Below are 19,763 nucleotides of genomic sequence, written 5' to 3' on the forward strand. Positions count from 1 at the left end.
ATGGCCTCCCAACGTGGGAGGGGTACCCATCGCACCATGACCCCCCTGATGTTCCGGATCCTGGCGGTGGCCTACCCGGAGTTGGATGGGCGCTTGAGGGCATCACAGCAGCCACAAGGGGGTGAGTACACTCTCATTCTGCTGACGTTGCGTGCACTGGAGGTGTCTGGATGGGGGAGGTGGGCTGTGGGTTTCCCTAGGCCAGGGCGAGTTCGGTAGGCAAGGCCCCTCCGTAATGCAGGCCATGTGGCACTCTACCCCACCTCAGCAGAGTGCCAATTACAGGTATAGTTGCCCCTGTGGCATCCATGTGTGCAGATGTCCAACATTGCCATGTAGGCCATATCCCAGAAATTGCATATGCAGAGGGCAGGAGCACGGCGTAATGCAGGGGGCTGCTGTGTCTGTCTTGTCCGCCAACGGTATCTGTATGCCATGCACTCAAACTCTCTTTCTTCTGTCTCCCCCCCTTTTTCTGCTCTCCCTGTCCTTTTGTACATCAGCATCATCAGGCGGAGGTACAGTGGCACCGGAGCACGAGGGAGCGGCATCCCACATGGCCATGGAGGGCCACACCTCTGACTCTGAATGCACCAGTGGGACGGAGGACGAGGGGAGCTTCACGTCGGCCACCGGATCACCAAGCAGCGACTCGGACTCGTTCGCCGATGGGGGCTCCCTTGTGGTGGCAGCACCATCTTTGCGCCCCACTTCTACAGGTACAGCCGCCACCTCTCCTACCAGCACCGCCCTCCCAGCAGCCCCTCAGCGTTCGCCCCGTGCCCGCTCACCCAGGAGGGTGGGCATCACCTTTGCCCCAGGCACCTCAGGCCCTGCCCCAGTCACCCCTGCTGCCCTCAATGAGGAGGTCATTGACCTCCTCAGGTCACTCACTGTTGGGCAGTCTACCATTGTGAATGCCATCCAGGGTGTAGAAAGAGAGTTGCAACACGGTAATGCATTCCTGGAGGGCATTCATTCTGGTCAGGCTGTCCTTCAGCGAACCCTGCAATCTCTGGCCTCAGCACTGATGGCAGCCATTTTCCCTGTGTCCAGCCTCCCCCCTCCAACCTCCTCCACCCAGACCCAATCTCCTGTACCCCAGCCCATCCCAAGCACACCTACAGACCAGCATGCACACAAGTCAGCACACACAAGTAGCTCAAGCAAACATAGGCACCACACAACCCACAGGCACTCACGCAAGCCTCACCCACATACAGACACAGCAACATCGACTGCCTCCACTGTGTCCCCCTCCGCCTCTTCTCCCTCCTCCCTCCCAGTCTCGTCTACACACACACCTGCATGCACCACATCTACAGGCACCATGAATTGCACAAGGAGACCCAGCACCCCAAGCCGCTCACCTGCACTCACCACCTCCACTGCCATGTACACGTCACCTGTGTCCTCTCCCAGTGTGTCTGTGACGCCCCCTCCCAAAGTACACAAACGCCGGCAACCACACACCCAACATCCATCCACCTCACGACAGCCTCCAGTACCTGCACCTGCACCCAAAACACCTAAAGTGACACCTCCGACAACCACCTCCTCTTCCTCCACTCCCAGACCCCCTCCAACTACCCATCCCAGTGTACGTCAGAAACTGTCCCTCTGTAAAGTTGACCTTTTTGGCCGCACCCCCCCCCTCCAATTCATCAGTCCTGTTGTAGCGCCTCAGCCAAAAAGCCTCCAATACCAGTGGTGCCTGTTCAAGGTTTGTGGAGTGCACCGGCCACCAGGGCAGGCAGTATGACCCGGAGCCAAGGCACTGGCAGCCCACCCCCTGTAAAGGCTCTAAAATTTGAGAGTGGACGACGGGACCGTGTGAAGACTCCTGGTAGGAAAACAACTGACATGGGTTCCAAGGGGATTGGAAAGTCAGCAGTGACTCCACCAAAGGTGGGGAAGTTCCAGATGAAGTCTGCCCAGCCAGTTCTGAGTGTCACAGTGGAGAAGGGCGGCATCATTCCCGGCGGTCGAGACACAACCGCCAGCACCGTCGTCACTGGTCAGGAGATCACCGCCACTGCCGGAGTCATAGCCCAGGAGGGCCCAAGTATCATCACTGGTCCGGAGACCACCGCCAGAGTCATAGCCCAGGAGGGCCCAAGTATCGTCACTGGTCAGGAGACCACCGCCAGAGTCACAGCCCAGGAGGGCCCAAGTATCGTCACTGGTCAGGAGACCACCGCCAGAGTCACAGCCCAGGAGGGCCCAAGTATCGTCACTGGTCAGGAGACCACCACCAGAGTCACAGCCCAGGAGTGCCCAAGTATTGTCACTGGTCAGGAGACCACCGCCAGAGTCACAGCCCAGGAGGGCCCAAGTATCGTCACTGGTCAGGAGACCACCACCACTGCCAGAGTCACAGCCCAGGAGGGCCCAAGTATCGTCACTGGTCAGGAGACCACCGCCACCGCCAGAGTCACAGCCCAGGAGGGCCCAAGTATCGTCACTGGTCAGGAGACCACCGCCACCGCCAGAGTCACAGCCCAGGAGGGCCCAAGTATCGTCACTGGTCAGGAGACCACCGCCAGAGTCACAGCCCAGGAGGGCCCAAGTATCATCACTGGTCCGGAGACAACCGCCAGAGTCATAGCCCAGGAGGGCCCAAGTATCGTCACTGGTCAGGAGACCACCGCCAGAGTCACAGCCCAGGAGGGCCCAAGTATCGTCACTGGTCAGGAGACCACCGCCACCGCCAGAGTCACAGCCCAGCAGGGCCCAAGTATCGTCACTGGTCAGGAGACCACCGCCTGAGTCACAGCCCAGGAGGGCCAAAGTATCATCACTGGTCCGGAGACCACCGCCAGAGTCACAGCCCTGGAGGGCCCAAGTATTGTCACTGGTCAGGAGACCACCGCCAGAGTCACAGCCCAGGAGGGCACAAGTATCGTCACTGGTCAGGAGACCACCGCCAGAGTCACAGCCCAGGAGGGCCCAAGTATTGTCACTGGTCAGGAGACCACCGCCGGAGTCAGTGCCAAGGAGGGCCCCGGCTGCCACAGCCCAGGTGGGCTATGATGGAACGTCATGCCACACACCAATGCCCAGTGTAGGGAACGTCATGCCACACACCAATGTCCGTACCAGAACCGCCATGGCAAAGCACCGCTGAACAGGGCAAAGACCGCCATGGTAAAGCACTGCTGAACAGTCCAGAACCGCCATGGCAAAGCACCGCTGAACAGTCCAGAACCGCCATGGCAAAGCAGCGCTGAACAGTCCAGAACTGCCATGGCAAAGCACCGCTGAACAGGGCCAAGACCGTCATGGCAAAGCACCGCTGAACAGTCCAGAACCGCCATGGCAAAGCAACGCTGAACAGGGCCAAGACGGCCATGGTGAAGACCGCTGAACAGGGCAAGCACCGTGTAGGAATGAATAGACCGCCACATCAGGCATCCTTATCCCATGTGCAGCTGGGACAGTGACAGGACAGGAACTTTCACGGGGAGACTCATCCAGTCTGGGCACCAGTCCCCCTCCAGAATCAGTGGAGACATGCATCCACTACCTCAGTCCTGCACAGGATGAAGCACTCTGGGCACCAGTCCCCCCCCAGAACCAGTGGAGAATGTTATCGACTTGAGAGAATGTGGCTTTGCACTCCCCAGGATGGCACAGTGGGCACCCCACCCACTGTATAGACTTGAGAGACTGTGGCTTTGCACTCCCCAGGATGGCACAGTGGGCACCCCACCCACTGTAGAGACTTGAGAGACTGTGGCTTTGCACTCCCCAGGATGGCACAGTGGGCATCCCACCCACTGTAGAGACTTGAGAGACTGTGGCTTTGCACACCCCAGGATACATTAATGGGCATGGAGCCCCGTCGTGGATCTGGCTTTGCAGTCATCCGGCTGAGGTGCCCCCCCTTCCCTTCCCCCTGAGGTGCCTGTAGTATTTCTATCTGATGCCCCGGCAGTGTTCTCTCCGATTGTGGTCAGGTATCTTTTGTGGGGCTCGCCCATGCATTTTTGGACTGTTGGTGCACGGACATTGTTATGTATATATCTGCACTACTTCTCATAATGTATATATTTCTGACTGAATTTCGTATTTATCTGTATATTTTTGAAAGACATGTATATTGCAACATTACAATGTTTGAATGGATTTTGCTTTGTCTTTTCATTCTTCCGGGGGGAATGTGGGTTGTTACTGTGATTTTTGTGGATGCATTGGTGTGTATGTTGTAATATGCGAGGGTGGGGGTGGGGGTGTTTGATGGGTGTCCCCCTAACTTTTGCCTCTCCCCACCCCCATGTCGTAGGTGCAGTACTCACCGTTGTCTTCGGCGCCTACATAGATGGTGGTCGTAGAGGAGCAGAAAGACAAGGGCAGGGAGTATTTGGAGTTCCGGGTCCATGGAGTCCTCGTTCCTCGTGGGATGTGTTCAGGTGAGCGTTTTTCCATTGCAGAAACTGTTTCCGCCGTGTTTTTATCCAGGGTGAATCCGCCCCGGAAAAGGTGGCGGATTGGCAGGTTGTGATACTATGGGCGGCACATTGTCTTCCGCCTGTCTGTTGGCGGTGCCCGCCGCGCTGCTTGTCTGTACCGCCGTGGCGGGCAGTGTGTTAAAGTGGCTGTCTTTGTTGGCGGTTTCCGCCTGGGTCATAATTCCCTTTTTTTATCCGCCGGCCTGTTGGCGGTATTACCGCAGCTTTAACGCCGTCCGCCAGGGTTATAATGACCACTATAGTCTACAGTGGGCTCATAGTTAGTAGCAAATAGTAGCAAATAGTCAGATGAGTGGGCCAGTAATCTGACTCTGTGTTCAACAGTGGAACTAGTACAGACAAATAAATGTTCACAGCAATGGCAATGGAAAAATATTTTTAGTGGTCAAAAATCATTAAAGCATTGAAGAGTGGAACATTTCAATTATTTCATTTGTTGACCCTTTTTCAACTCTGTTTTATATGGCTTTAAAACGCATATAGTATATGGTTGGAAAAATTACCTTGTACTTGCAAGATAAGCAGATATAATATCGGTGTGCTGCGCAGCCCCCTAGGCCATCCGCGACCCGGGCTCTGAGGAGCGCGGTCTCCCCCTGCAGACCTCCCGCCGCTGGGGGAAGTGCGCCACACTGTGTGTACCTTCCGACTCCAAGCAGGTGCTCCGCTGCCACGCCGAGGGCCTTGCAGGGCCGCACCTGTGCAACCTGTTCTTTGTCCAGGGAGGCGCTGGGGCTGCCCCGAAGGTCACCCGGGTCAAGACGGGCCGTGCACTCTCCCCCATAGGCCGTGGATCGCCGGTGACAGAGGCGGCGGCGAAATAGCTGAAACTTGCCTGCCCGGCACTGCGACGCAGCCACGGGAGGCTTAACTTGGAGCATTAGTGGAGGCCACCATGGAGGAAATGGAGAACTGCCTGAGCCCCGAGGCCCAGAGCCTGGCGGAGGCTCGACTTGCTGCAAAGCGTGCTGCACGTGCCGAAGCTCGAGAGATCCGTATGAAGGAGCTAGAGCGGCAACAGAAAGAGGTTGAAGAAAGGCCAGATAAAGATTTCAATGAAAAGGGGTCACGCACTGCCTCGAGCCTTTCAGCTGCTACACTCGCCTCACTGGGTGGGACTTCCTCCCGCCGAGGTAGTGGGGATACCTCCATCTCTGTTGACACAGAGGCTTCCATTCGGGAGATTAAAGACTCACTGGCAGAATTGGAGGAGAAATATAAGAAGGCAATGGTGTCTAATGCCCAGCTTGATAACGAAAAGACCAATTTCATGTACCAGGTGGATACTCTTAAGGATGTTCTTTTGGAGCTTGAGGAACAACTGGCTGAGACCCAGCGGCAATATGAAGACAAAAACAAGGAATTTGAAAGAGAGAAGCATGCTCACCAGGTACTACAGATCCAGTACAATGCGATGAAGGAGTCCTTGCAGCAGAAGGAAGAGATGCTTACGAGACATGGCATCATCCTGAGCTCCGACTTATCACCCAATGGGGGAATTTTGGATGGTCCTTACCATGAAAGGCTAGTAGATTCTTCCACAAAGGGTGACGGAGACGTTACTCCAGTTCTGAAGACCACAGGGGATGGACCACTAGGCCGAGCCAGTCAGATGAAGATCAAAAGTGAGAATGTGGAGAAAGTTGAGAAAGGACAAAGCATGCAGAGTTCCGAGGAGGAGCCCTCAAAGAAGGCGACAGTGCAGGACACTGAGAAGGCACTTATGGCGGAAAGTACATTGCATACAGATAACGATGGGGAGGCTGGACATGCCAGGGGATGCTCTGATGACCCACCATCCCTGTTTAGAGATGGGCTTGATGAAAATATGCCAATTATTAAAGACCAAACTTCAAAGAGGGACATGTCTTTTAATGAAGACAGTACAGATGGGTCATGTATGAAAAATGACATAAGTACTGTTTCAAAGGTGGTTGAATGTACCAATTCCGATGCAACTGAGGATCAGGATATTGTGAATGTGAAAAATACTGGCCTGGGAAGTTTAGAAACTGAAAGTGGTGTAGCACAGCTGCAGGAGGGAGGGGATCATGAGGGTGAATTAGTTAGAGAAAGAGAAAGCTGCAGTGATGAATTTCAGGATGCAGTGGAGTTTGTCATTGAACAGAAAATTGTATGTCCAGTAGCAGCAAGCAAAGAAATATTAGATGTTCATGAGACACTTTCACCCCCTGCAGATGAAGAGTCATTTGCAGGGCCTCTCATAGAAAGCCAGGAAGAAGGGTCCCATGTACAGGGAATACTTCAGAACTTGGGCAAACACTTAGATGGATTCTTTGATGCAGTGAGTGAAGATGTGGAGGGCAGCATAAGTGTGAGAGATGAGAATGCAGAAGCAAGCGACCAATATGACCAGGGGGAGGATGTAGATGAAGTAGTTGCTGAAACACAGGAAGCCAATATGAATAGGCCACCCCCAAGTAGAAGCAATGTAAGTGAGCTAGTAGTTATACATTTGGGAAAGGTTGCATTAGGTTGACAGGGTGTTGACTTGGTATCTGCAAAAACCCTTCCTGCTAGTGCAGTCTGCATTTATTGAAACCCAATGTGACGCATTCTCGATACAGTCACTTACAACTACCTGGTCTAGTTTAGGAAGCTCTTTTCCCTACACCATCTATATTTTCAAGCTCACCTTGTATCCTATTTTATTTTAATTGTGTTATGGTAAGGAAGCTGTCTACCAAAAGCAAAAAAAAATTGTATTAAACAATAAACACTAAAAGCAGCATGATGGGTACATTTAGCTCCAAAAGAAGAAAAGGTCAATGGTTTCCTGTCTTTTGAAAGGCCAAATAACAAATATATGAATAATATAGCAGAGACCTCAAATTGACAGCAAATTTGGAATTTAAGCTTAGCTTTCCTTGTGCACTCATAATTTAACCCCAGTGATCCTTAGCACCTTGTCACTACAACAGCTGGCAGTAATTAAGAGGGATGGGCCTACCCCTCCCCCCTAATCTGTTGGCCTTTGATTTCATAGCATTTTCACACAGTGCTTCAAGGTTGCATTTCAATACATGCCCTTAAGGAAGGTTGCAGGACCAAGGAACAGCTACTGAGCCACAAGGCAGCAGGAGAGAAAGGAGTTGTTTATGTGTCTGGGTAGTGGCAGTCTCTCACAAATGTGAAAAAAGGAAAAAATATTGTTAAAGCAAAAAAAAAACAGTTGAAAGAAAAACAACAGGTCAATGGATAAACAACACTGACTAAAAGCACCTCTGTGTGTAGATATAGTAAGTATGATCTCTTTTCAAAAACTATAGTCTAGGGAGACAACCAAAGTGGTTTCAATAGCCACACCTAAAAAGAATAGCATGACTGTTTTCAATAGGAAAAGATGTACTTATCGAAAAGTCAAAGTAAAAAAGAACTGACACCAAACACAATAGTATAGCAAAAGTCATGTTTTGTATGCTATTTCCATTATTATCTTATTTAATTTGTCATACTTTTGGTAATCCAAATCCACTGATCTGCCTGCTATTCTTCTGTTCCTTAAAGTTGAACAGATTTGATATGTTTCCCAAGTACAGAATTTAGGGCTAGATGTACAAAGTATTTTTGCTGTCACAAACAGCCTGATTTGCGACCACAAAAATGTTTTTTGTAATGTGCAAACTTCAAGTTGCATTTCTAGAACTAGTTTCTGAATTGCAGTTTGGGTTTCCGAACACAGATCCACTAGTTGGAAGGGGCATGTTCAGGGCATCCCTTCCAGACACGGAATTTGAATGGTATGTGCCAATGTTTTGCGACCGAACAGTGTTTGCAAAATATTCACACTTTTTCATCAACTCAAAGTTGGTTGCAACCAATTCAGAAAGGGACCCTTTCCCCTTCATGAATACATGAAAACATATTTTTTCGGAGCAAAAACATAAAAATTGAATGCTTAATTTTTATTTTTACATGCATCCCACTTTTCTTTAAGGAAAATGGGCTGTGTTTGGAAAGAAAAAAGATGGATTTGTTAAAAAGTAATCACAGACATTTTGGTCTGCTGATCCCAGCAGGCCACCATTCCTTTGATGGTGCTGAATCCTAGTGGGTCACAAATTGGGATCTACCTCATTATTATTCATGAGGTAGGTCAATGTGCGGCCACTATGAATTGCTACTGAGGGATTAAGGACTAGCTAACACCTCTGTACATTAGTAAAAGTGACTACCAAGTAGCGATATGTGAAAACTGTTATTTAGTAATCACTATTCCTACTGTTTGTACATCTAGCCCGATGGAGATCCAGTAGCATCACACATAGACTTTTAAAGAACCTAATTTTGTATTAAATACTGCACGTTTCTGACCATTTACAGTAACCCAGACATAAAGAAAACATTTGCGTTTGTGCATTTTTTAGGTTAGTGTGCCTTTCGTTTGCTATAAGTGTGGCAGATATTGGATATGTGTTCTGACCTCAATTAGTGCATCTTAGCTATTCATCATCACGGATGCACGACCTCTCACACACAAGCATTCATTCATTTATGTTTGTACTTCTTTAGGGAGTGTGTCTTTCATTTACTATAAAAAATGAATATTGTTTATAAATGCAGTTTTAACAAATTACATGTTTCGAAATATGGAAATATCAAAACGTATACTTTTATTTTCATACACATAGGCATTTGGTAAAACAATCTGCTCATGAAAACATACTACTTTATTACATTTTCTAGTGAGATACTGTCATAGTTTTTGACTAATGGTATTTCTCTCAACCAAGGATAAAAATAATATAATACATTTTGATAAAATGATACTCATATAGGTGAGGAAATGACAACTTCAAATCACAGCAAATTAGTTGAGGTTAACGTTCAAATCAAATTCGATAACATAAGGTAATTTTTTGTTACAAAAGGATTTGATATCTAACAATGACACTTCATTCATCAATTAGTGATTGAAATGGGTTAATTATTCCCCAATATCACTGACACAAAAAAGACAATGAACTGACTATGTCACAATAAGTGTAAAACGGTTAGCTATGGTAATCATTCAAAAAATCAAAACAACTATAGTTCAACATACACTATTTGTCATAAATATTATAGGTTGAATTTACTCTTCTTGTACAAATTCTCATATCCGCTATAGCTATAGCAAGACTCAATCAAAATTCATGGGACATGATTATTTTTTGGGTAATGCACTACATGCATTGGCATAGCAGATTATTTTTTGAGAACTGTGCTTCTAGTAGTTGCATAAAGACCTAATATATATCGTGGTCAAAAAAGGTGGACAAACAAGACATGATTATGTATAGGTCCCAGTTCCTTCATTTTATGGTGGTGTAAAATGTTTATAAATACATAATATAGAAATACTGCTGAAGATAAAATGGAGCACTATGAATTATCCAGAGATGTTTATAGGTATACATTACAATACAAGTAAATATGTTTACAATTTCTTATACATGCAATATAAAAGATAAAAATGGTTTAAAATGTCAAACTATAGAAGCCTATGTTTATATTTTCACAGTATGTAGTGCAAACAGTTGAACGAATGTACGCTTGTGGAAGTAGAAATGTACTAATATAAATTATGGTATAAAGAGATATCTGTGCATTTTCCATTATCAATTATTATAAGTTCATTTAGAGTTTTCTAGGATGTATTTGTATGGAGCCTGATTGGGCGAAGTGTAAAAGGCCAAAATAGATTATCACTAAGTTGCCCTATTCCAAAAACATGCATGATCACTAGAGTTTGATAATACCAGTTGAGTAAATCATTGGTAAACCTGTGGTGAAGCCAAAGACCATTCTATGTACATGTTAAAGAATTGCTAGCAATTTGTTTTACAGACAGAAACAGACCCAAAAAAATGTCAAACAAAAGTAGATGAACTTTGCTGATGTGCACATGTGAAATAATGCCCACAAAACAACTGGCACAATATCTAGTAAGAACAATAGATACAATAAAACTTTCCTTAATTACTGTACTTTAAAATTATGCACTCAAACTGGAGCAGGTATAATATGGTTGCAATGTGCTTAAAATAATCCAAATGGCAATTATTAATTGAAGTGAATGTCAGGGAACATTGACACAGCTATATACTTTTAGAAACATATTGCTTTGTCATCTTCTTCTTAAAATTTGCCTAAATGTGCTAAATGTTAATGGATTGTACATGAAAACATATGATTGAATACACACTCATGTCTTCATTAGGTGTTTAAATGAGATAAGAAGTAACATAAAAACCGGACCACATTGCAATTTGCCAGTTGTAGTACGGTGAAATAACTATAATTTGCACACCGTCATATGAAACTTTTGACCTCACATATCACATCACTTGTTACATGTAAAATGACATCAGTGATTACTACACAGATGACATATCAAATGACATAATTGATGGCATGCCTAATGACAGACAATCATCATGAAAGTGTCCTATAAACTTTCTGGACTTCAAGTACTTCAACAAACTAAAATTAAGGACTTAAAATGGTTCTACATTTAAAAATAATCAGAGCAGACTTCGCACACCACCTCCCAGTGGTGATTGCCAGAACAAGTCACCACACTGGGCCAATACTACCAAAAAAAGGGTGCCCACTGTAGGAGAGGATGTACATGGGGGAAGGGCAGAAGGGTGAGTTGGATAATGGTGGTGAGAATGACTAATAATCTCCTTTCTTTATTCTACAAAATTATGTCAGCCTCAAAAACTTTAGGTTTCACAGTCTAGAACGCTTATTACTTCTTTATAGTAATCATGTATTATTCATTTATAGTAATCATTTGAAGGTAAAATATGGTTAGTAGGCAACTGGAATTTGTGGAACGGCACAGCTTGCTCATTCAGACCCATTGTGTTTTTCAATATACACTGTAAATATAGCTTCAGGCAAGAATAGTTCATATCTTATGTGACTGAAATTCTGTTTGAAGAATAAAGTGCATTATGTTTATAAAACAACGTGACTAAATCACATCTGTCCAGAAAAGATCACTCTGATTTGTCCGCCATCTGAACCATTTCGATTGCATTTCCATTTTTTTGCATGTTTTACGCCTTCACCAAAATGGCTCTGAATTACAAGATCTATTCCTTGCTGATGTGAATACTGAGTATGACGTCCGGATCACCCATGGTCAAAGAACTGTCCAGTTTGGATGAGTAAATATTATTGCACGCTTCTTGGCCCATTTAGAAAATACTTTCTTTTCTGTGATAAACCTATGACCTCCATAAGGGGCGTTTTCATGCAGGAGGTATTCCTCACATTCACTTCTTCCTTCTTCGTAGTAATGGTAGGGGACATTTCTAAATCCTTCAGAACTGGGGATATAAAAAGAAAACACAAATAAATTGGGTGTTCTACATTAATCAATGTCTACATAAAAACATATTTCTTAAGGAGCTAAACATCTTTAAAAATAAACACAAATGCCAATCATTGTGTAGAGTGACAAAGTTCTTTGGAAATCATGCAGCACCAGCACTGTATAGGCATGATAGCAAATGTAGTGTTTTGGTAAATACAAACACCAAATTATTTTAAAATATTAACAAAGCCCATCGCAGTTTTCAATGTATAAAAAAGGTCAGAGTTAGAAGAGTAAGAAAAAGCCAGACTGTTAAGATGGAGTCTTGCAATAGCTATAGCAGAGATGAGAATTTGTACAAGAAGAGGAAATTCAACCTATAATATTTATGAAAAATAATGTATGTTGAACCATAGTTGTTTTGATTTTTTGAATGATTACCATAGCTAACCATTTTACACTAAAACTGTCATGTCGACCAAGAGAAGTAAACCTTTTGCCAGGCCAAAACCTTCCATTTATCTTCCTACATATAAGTCACTCCTAAGGTAGGCAATAGGCAGCCCTCAGGGGCAGGGTCCAGAGTATTTAAAAAGTTGGACATGTACTTTTAGGTTTTTCATGACTGCAAGACCTATCTCTGCCCATAGGATAACATTGGAGTTGCCTTATAACTTTTTACAAGTAATAACTTCCAACTGGGACCTTAGTTTAATTCATGGAGATTTAATGTGCTCATGGCTACCCGACAGGCTTTCTAGCTTTAAAAAGGTAAAGCTCAGATAGGAAGGTAAAGCTCAGATTAGAAGTCCTAATCAAATATGTGAGATTTAAATTTAAGTTGTTTTCTGAAGCAGCGAAGGTTGTTATTTGATCTGAGGGAGTGAGACAGAGAGTTCCAGAGCTTCAGAGCAATAAAGGCAAAGGAAAGGCCTCAACATCGGGCACAGAGCGAGAGCAGGCTGGTTGATCTAAGTGCTATGTTTGGCTGATTAGGACTAATCAAGTGATAGAGGATGTGAGGCCTAGTCTTGTGTTGTGTGCCGTGTCATACACAGTACTTTGACTTGCTGATGGGTAACCAGTGCAATGTGGTGAGTGCTGTAGAGACTTGGGATACCCAAGAGGATCCAGGCCACTGTTTTGAATTACCTGCAGTCTTTTAATGAATGAAAGTGGCCTCCCAATATAAAGAGAGTTTTCATAGTTGAGGCAAAATACGATCAGGACTTGAACCACCACTCTCCGAAATGCAACAGGCAACGATTTAAGAGTCTTTCTGAGGGTCTGCAGTAAGCCAAAGCAGTGGGCAGATAGCTTTTGGGCCTGGGTACCCATGGTGAGTCTGAATAAATTCCAGACTCTTTACTTCCACCTTGGGAGTGGATGGTTGCCCAGGGAGGGGTGGCCAGCTGAGATGGTCCCAGAGTGGTGGGTTGTTGCTGATAACACAACCTCTGTTTTGTCACTGTTGAGCTTCAGACAGCTTGCAGCCATCCAGTCAGCATCTTGCTGTAGACATACATTAAGTTGCTGTTGAATCATTGCTGTATATAGAGTTAATGAAACAAGGATCTGCGTGTCATCAGCATAGGGTACCGTAGAGTAGTCCAAGGGGCAGATTATATTTGATAAAGGATGGATGTACAACTTAAACAGTGTCATGCTCAATTAGGAGCCTTGAGGAACCCCGCATTTCAAATGGTGCATGGCTGAGAAAAATGGGTCTTCCCTGACATGGAAGTTGCATTTGTCAAAAAACGAGGACAACCATTTAAGTGCTTGCCCCATGACTCCTGCCTCTTCCAGACATAGATTTTCCAAGTACGGTGTCTCTGAAATCACAATTCAATATCTCACCTTATGGTGAAGTCAAGTTTTAAATTACAATTCTGAAAACGCCATTTTAGAAAGTTGGCATTCTCTCTAGACAATTGGTTCCTTCTGCCTGTCTCTGCTCATATGTCTGGGATGGAGTGACAGCTGGGCTTTGTATATTCTAGACACTCCGCACACAATGGGAGCTTAGATGTGACCTGATGGACCTTGATGGGCCATCCTGGGCAGGACTGCTACTCTGCTGGGCTCCTGCTTTGCTGTGCTGATCTGCTAGCATCTTGCCTGGGAGTGATAAGGACTAGACCTGAATCTCTCCAACCTAGAATCCAGAGTGACTCTAAGGGCTAGTTGGCAAGCATCCTGATCTGACATCTCGGGGACATAAAATACTTCCAACCACTGTGCTCCTGGACCTGGACTTTGCCATCTGTGAGTCCAGCTTGCAAAGTGTTGCCACCCCAGTCCTGGACTCTTGGAAGTGAGCCTAAGGTGTTTGCTCCAGCAGAACCAATACATCCTCTGCTGAGGGAGCAGAACTGATGTATCGCTGCCTCTGCATGGAGCAATATTGGCGCATCACCACTACTGAGCAATGAAACAGATGCATATCGCTGCTGCACCCCACATCTTGGGACTGATGCATCCCGTTCAGAACCACCACTGCAAGCTCCTTGCATCCCTTGTTAATGGCAGTCTTGACGATGATGCTGCTGCTCCACATTGCAGCCTCAACGGTCATTGGAACTGATGTATCATCTCATCTGCACAACGCATCTCTGACACTGTCCTTCTCCTCACAAGCCCCATCAATGGGATTTTCGACGATGATGCAACAGGACCTCACACCATAGCCTTGCTGCATCTCGGAACCAACACATCGACTCGGCTGCATGACACATTTTTCTTTAAAACCCACACAATGCACTGCAACCAGAATTTAGGACACTGTGGTTCAGCAGGCCTAGCTGGGTCCCTGTAGCCAGCCCATGCTCCATCTCAGCCAGCCTGAATTGTTTGGCTTTGTCCTGATCCAGTGTGACCAGATATCCCCAGTTGATGTTTCTTGCTTCTAAGCACTATTTTGCAGTTTATTATTTTTTAATTCATAACTCAAGTTCTACTTATTGGATTTTTGTCGTTTTGGTATTGTTTCATTTATTAAATTAAGTTCTATTTTTCTGACCTGGTGTTGGCTCTTTTTTGTGTGGTGTTTTCAGTGCCTCACTGTTCAAAGTGTTGCACAAATACTTTAAAGATTGCCTTCAAGTTAAGACTGACTGCTCTGGGCCAAGCTACCAGATGGTAAGCACAGGTAAATGTGGGATTTACTTGTGCCTTAGCCGGACAAGGATTGCGGTTGCTCCATGACCCGGGCTCACATCCTAATCAACCAACAATCCAATTTCTCACACCTCTGAATAATGAAGTGGAAAGTAGCATTTCATCACAATAAATACCTGCCATGCTATATAAGACACATTCTGCTGCATCAAGCTTCGAAGAGCCCCTGCCAGACTCCTTAGCAAGTGAACTGGGAAGGCTCCAAAGCTGATAAGTACCTCAATCTCTTTTTCCCTTTGTTTGGCCAGCCTGATCCAAATGACTGAAATAGATGCACATAATATATATTGCATGGCCCATGTATGAACGTAGGTGCATGTTGTTGATTGATGATATCATGTTCTTCACATATAACCTAGATACCATGGTATGCTTTACAGATATTGAAGTACCAATTGTTGTCAGCTGTCCAGATAGCAGTTAAATACCAACAAGTATTATGATCTTGCTGCTAAGCTGAAAGACTTTTAGTTAATAAGTCTCCTATCTGCTGAAGAACATTCAGAAATTAGATTGCATGCATTTCTGGACCATAGATTGGCCATTAAAGTTTAACCAATGATGAGATTGCACAGCATTCTCAAAGCAATGGATCAACTTCTTATGGACTCTTATTGAGAGAATCAACAATGTCAAAATATGTGTTTTGCCACAGCTCTTTCATATATCCTGAGCTACTCTATGTTAAATACCCCAGCAGTTGTTGGTTGATTAGTGTCGATGATATTACACTTAATTACTGGAAGCTGTGGCCTCTCATACCTTTTCTATTTGTTACTGTTAATGGGCTTATATGAGATCTAAGGAGTGATTTAGCCATGCAATATTCATATTTTATTCCTTAAATTGATTTGTGATCTAATTAGTCTGGGGAAGAGTTATCTGCCTAAAAAGCGGCAGATGTTCTTCCATCATATTTAGTCTGACATGTACATTAAAAGAACTCTTAATAAGGCAGATAGTACATCTGTCACTTTTTCACTGAAGTTGTGCGCCCATCTAACTTTAAATAAGGTATTTAATCTTTAAGCAATTATGTAGCTGTCATCTAACAATAATGGAGGCATATATGCCCTTTGATTATATCCCTTCTAAAATATTCCCTCTTCTTTCCATAAAACATGGACCACAAACGAGAAAATGCAACAATATTGCAAGACATTCATGTATGTGTGTATATAATAGTGTAATGTTGCATGGTTGATCTAAACTGCCTCGTGACTATCACATTATGTAAAATTAAAGCATACCACAGTTATAAACTTCCATTTATGTGCAAGTTGATTCTTGAGGAACTGTACATGTATATACATTTTTTGTTTTCCTTCTGAATATTTTGGAACTGACACAGAGCACAGGTACATTGAGACTCTTTTTATTGGTTGCTTGGGGTGCTCATCAATTTTAAGTGTGGTGGCAGCTCAAAGGGCCACATGTACAAAACTTTTTGGGGGATTGCAAATAGCATGAGCCATTTGTAACCACATTTTTTTTTTTTAACTGTACAAAAGCAAAATTGCAATTCGGTAACTTATTATCAAATTGCAATGGGTTTGCGATTTGTTAATTGAAAGGGGCAATGTTTAGGGTGTCCTTTCCAAATACTGATTCGCAGTGGTATGTTTTATTGTGTTGTGAACAAATTACAGTCTCAAAACATTAAATTACCAACTACGAAAAGGCAGTGGTAACCATTCCCAAATGGAAAGGGGTGCAATAGGACCATTTCCTTTTCTACAATTTGTAATTTTTATTTTTCAGAGCAGTTTCATTTTTCTTTTCAAATGCATCCCATTTTCCTTAAAGGAAAACAGGCTGCATTTCAGGGAAAACAATGTGTGCTTTATTAAAAAGCAATCACAGGCGTGGTGGTCTGCTTACCTCAGTAGGGGCCCAACCCTGTGATTGTTGTGATTCTTTGTGGGTCAGAAATTGCGACCTCCTCATTAATATTCATAAGGTAGGTCAATTTGCAAACCCTCTAGGAATCACTTTTTAAAAATATATTCTTTAATAAATTAGGAGTTGTGATTTCCACATTGCGATTCGTAAGAACTGCAATAGGGAAATTGGTATTCCTAATTTTTATACATATGGCCCTATGTTTCGAAATATATTATGGTTATTTTAGCTATGAGTTTAAAACATAATACTTTGGCAATATGTGGTGTGGGGCAAGGGTTAATCACTTACTCCAGAAGAGCATCCTTCGCCAATCTTTCCCTTTTCCCTTTGTCATGGGGACGACATTGGCAGGAAGCCCGCTCAGATGTGGTCTTGCAAAGGCAATACAATAGTCAGAAGTCTCCTCATTTCTCTTTTGCCATGTCTTTGTTTCAACTGAGGAGGGACGTTTAAAGTGGGAGAAATCAAGTGATGCCGCAAATGAGCATCCTGCCTATCAAATTTATAGTTTGCTTGTTGCATACTGGAGATGATGGAATGTTCCAGTCTTCTTTTTCAATTTACCTATAGATTTTGAACACTGAGAAGGTCAACAAGATCAACAGTGTCCACTGGAAGGATTTCTTTAAAAAAAAGCCATATCAACACAGCATCTTATGACGGATAAAAAAATAAAAAAAACATTTACCTTTTATAAAGATCCTCAGGAAAGAGGACTATCTTCTCAATTTTAAGAAGTTGCAAGGAGTACCAGTGGATGCACATCTGTAGATGAGCATGCATAGGTGTGTGCAGCTCTCAAAATCCTAATTTGTGCCAAAGGGGCATTCGCATGGCGGTGGGCAGCCGCAATAGTAGAGACCAACTAAGACATGATGCAGATATAAGCACAACAAACACTGACGGAGCAAGTACGCATATGACCGTATCAAACGCTTTCCAACAGGGGCCACATGTTTTTTAATCAAAGCTGTTTCTCCTTCAAGGGGGAAGTCACTTTTACAAGGGTGCCCTGACAGTTTTCTTTCAGCACGCGGAACATACTTTGCACAGGACTAGCACCCCCATGGTATACATTTTGGTCAAGGATGGGAAAAAGCAACAGGGTGTCAGAAAGCTGTCCTAAATAGAAGGGCCTCTGACACAATTTTCTCAGGTGGTTATCCCAAATAAAGGGTTTTACTGAAAGCCCAGGCAGTGTTATTACCATTTCATGCTCAGGTTTACATTTTTGCCCACAGGCCACTAAAATGCACACTCTGGGCCTGATTAACAAAAGTAAACTTTCACTTTTGTGTGTTGATTTTTTTGGTATTCACAAACTATGAGATGATAGTAAATCGGTCCAGAAACTTTCCCACTTAAAAAGACAGACCAGGCCTATCATGCGCGTAGTAAACCTGCCCGATAACGGAGCCTTCGCAGTCATAAACGTAAGCAATTTCAGTTTTTCATTGTTCATATCTACATAGAGATCTATATATAGTGTCCTTCCTCTCTTCTATCCTTCCCTGAAAAACTCCTTAACAGGACCATGGTGGAATAGAGGGAAAATTGATAAATCGAACAATCCCAGGTAGTAAGCAGGTAAGCAGGCTCATACATCAATGTTATCAACCAGGCAATGAAAGATTTTTAGGTTCAAACAAGCCTTGGTTTACTCCAGTCACGCAGTCTAAATTCTAAGAAAGCAATAGCGACTATTACTTTAATATCAGCTTTTTATTTGACAGTGTGAAATTCACATTATTTTCCTTTACATAATTAATAAACCTTTAGTGAAACATACGCAAAACTATGTTTAATTACGTGAAATGAAAATACTTCATGCCCCCTTGCTTCAGATTCAACATGCTTGTGGCAAAATGTTGCAACGAATGGGGCATAAATGCGTAATTCCAGGAATTTCACATAACAAGTTAGTACGAAATTCTCGAAATTACGTGAACTACACTGCTGTAACTTAAATTTTATCTGGGCCTACTTTAAATTTGTATTTGGAAATGCAATAATTTTCGCCCTGAACATAAGGTTGCCAATTCATAAAAATGGACGTCTTACTGAGAGCAATTTAAAGCTTTTCATTTTGGAAAAATAAGCAATTTTCCTAAAACAAAACATATGCTGGACCTGAAATACAAGATTCTATTTTTTTAATATGTAGATGCTTTGGTCCCAAACATCAATTTGTTGTTTTCAGCATGTAATCACAGGTACTACTCCAACAAATTAATGTTTAATTTTCATCACACCATGCCACGAAAGCCCACAATTCTGCAAAGAACTGCTGATTTATGCATTAAAAAGCATTATACCAAAAGTGGGCATCATCGTAAATGGATGCCCACCTTCTACCAACAATACGAAAAGTCCTACATCATACCTTGGATGGACACCATCACGACATGTATGGCCACAATAACCAAGTAATTAACAGTAGTATGACAGAGCCACAGTTATACCAATGGCTGGCACCCTGAAGTCATGGATGACCTCAACAAACTAACAATTGCCAGATTCGTGCCAGAGGCAACATTTTAAAAGGGTAGATTTCAATATGCCATGAATGATCAAAGTATGTCATCAATTGCCACAAGCGGTACAGTGGGGAAAAACGATGGGCATAAAGCTCAGAGTAAGTAACTGGTTGAGGTTAAGTCGAACACTCTAACAATCACCTTTTGGTTTTCCTCGTGGCCAGCATTATAGCTGGAATGTACACACCCACACACATATGCACAAATACATATGTGCAAAGACATAAGTGCACACAATCTGACACAGACACACATCCATGCACCTCCACGTGTGAGGAGTCCAAACTATTTTTATACTTTTTTCTGAATTGCCAGCTGTGATATGCCCAGCTCAGGCTG

At 43.9% G+C, this 19,763-nt stretch overlaps 2 protein-coding genes across 3 annotated transcripts in view; one reads left to right on the forward strand and one right to left on the reverse strand.

Moving 5' to 3' along the window:
• Window positions 1-5,046: 5,046 nt before the first annotated feature.
• LOC138293924 (leucine-rich repeat flightless-interacting protein 1-like) lies at window positions 5,047-6,972 on the forward strand. Its single transcript, XM_069233204.1, has one exon. It carries the CDS (start codon window positions 5,368-5,370, stop codon window positions 6,970-6,972), a length of 1,605 nt encoding a protein of 534 aa, XP_069089305.1. The 5' UTR covers window positions 5,047-5,367.
• A 2,111-nt stretch (window positions 6,973-9,083) lies between these two features.
• ST6GALNAC3 (ST6 N-acetylgalactosaminide alpha-2,6-sialyltransferase 3) overlaps window positions 9,084-19,763 on the reverse strand; it is a 1,845,830-nt gene continuing 1,835,150 nt past the window's right edge. For both annotated transcript variants that reach the window (XM_069232255.1, XM_069232256.1), the window contains one exon: window positions 9,084-11,815. In XM_069232255.1, coding sequence (XP_069088356.1) covers window positions 11,629-11,815 — 187 coding nt within the window. In that variant the 3' untranslated portion in view covers window positions 9,084-11,628. The remainder of the gene's footprint in view (window positions 11,816-19,763) is intronic.

This window comes from Pleurodeles waltl, chromosome 4_2 (genome assembly GCF_031143425.1).
Source record: "Pleurodeles waltl isolate 20211129_DDA chromosome 4_2, aPleWal1.hap1.20221129, whole genome shotgun sequence".
Lineage (NCBI taxonomy): Eukaryota > Metazoa > Chordata > Amphibia > Caudata > Salamandridae > Pleurodeles > Pleurodeles waltl.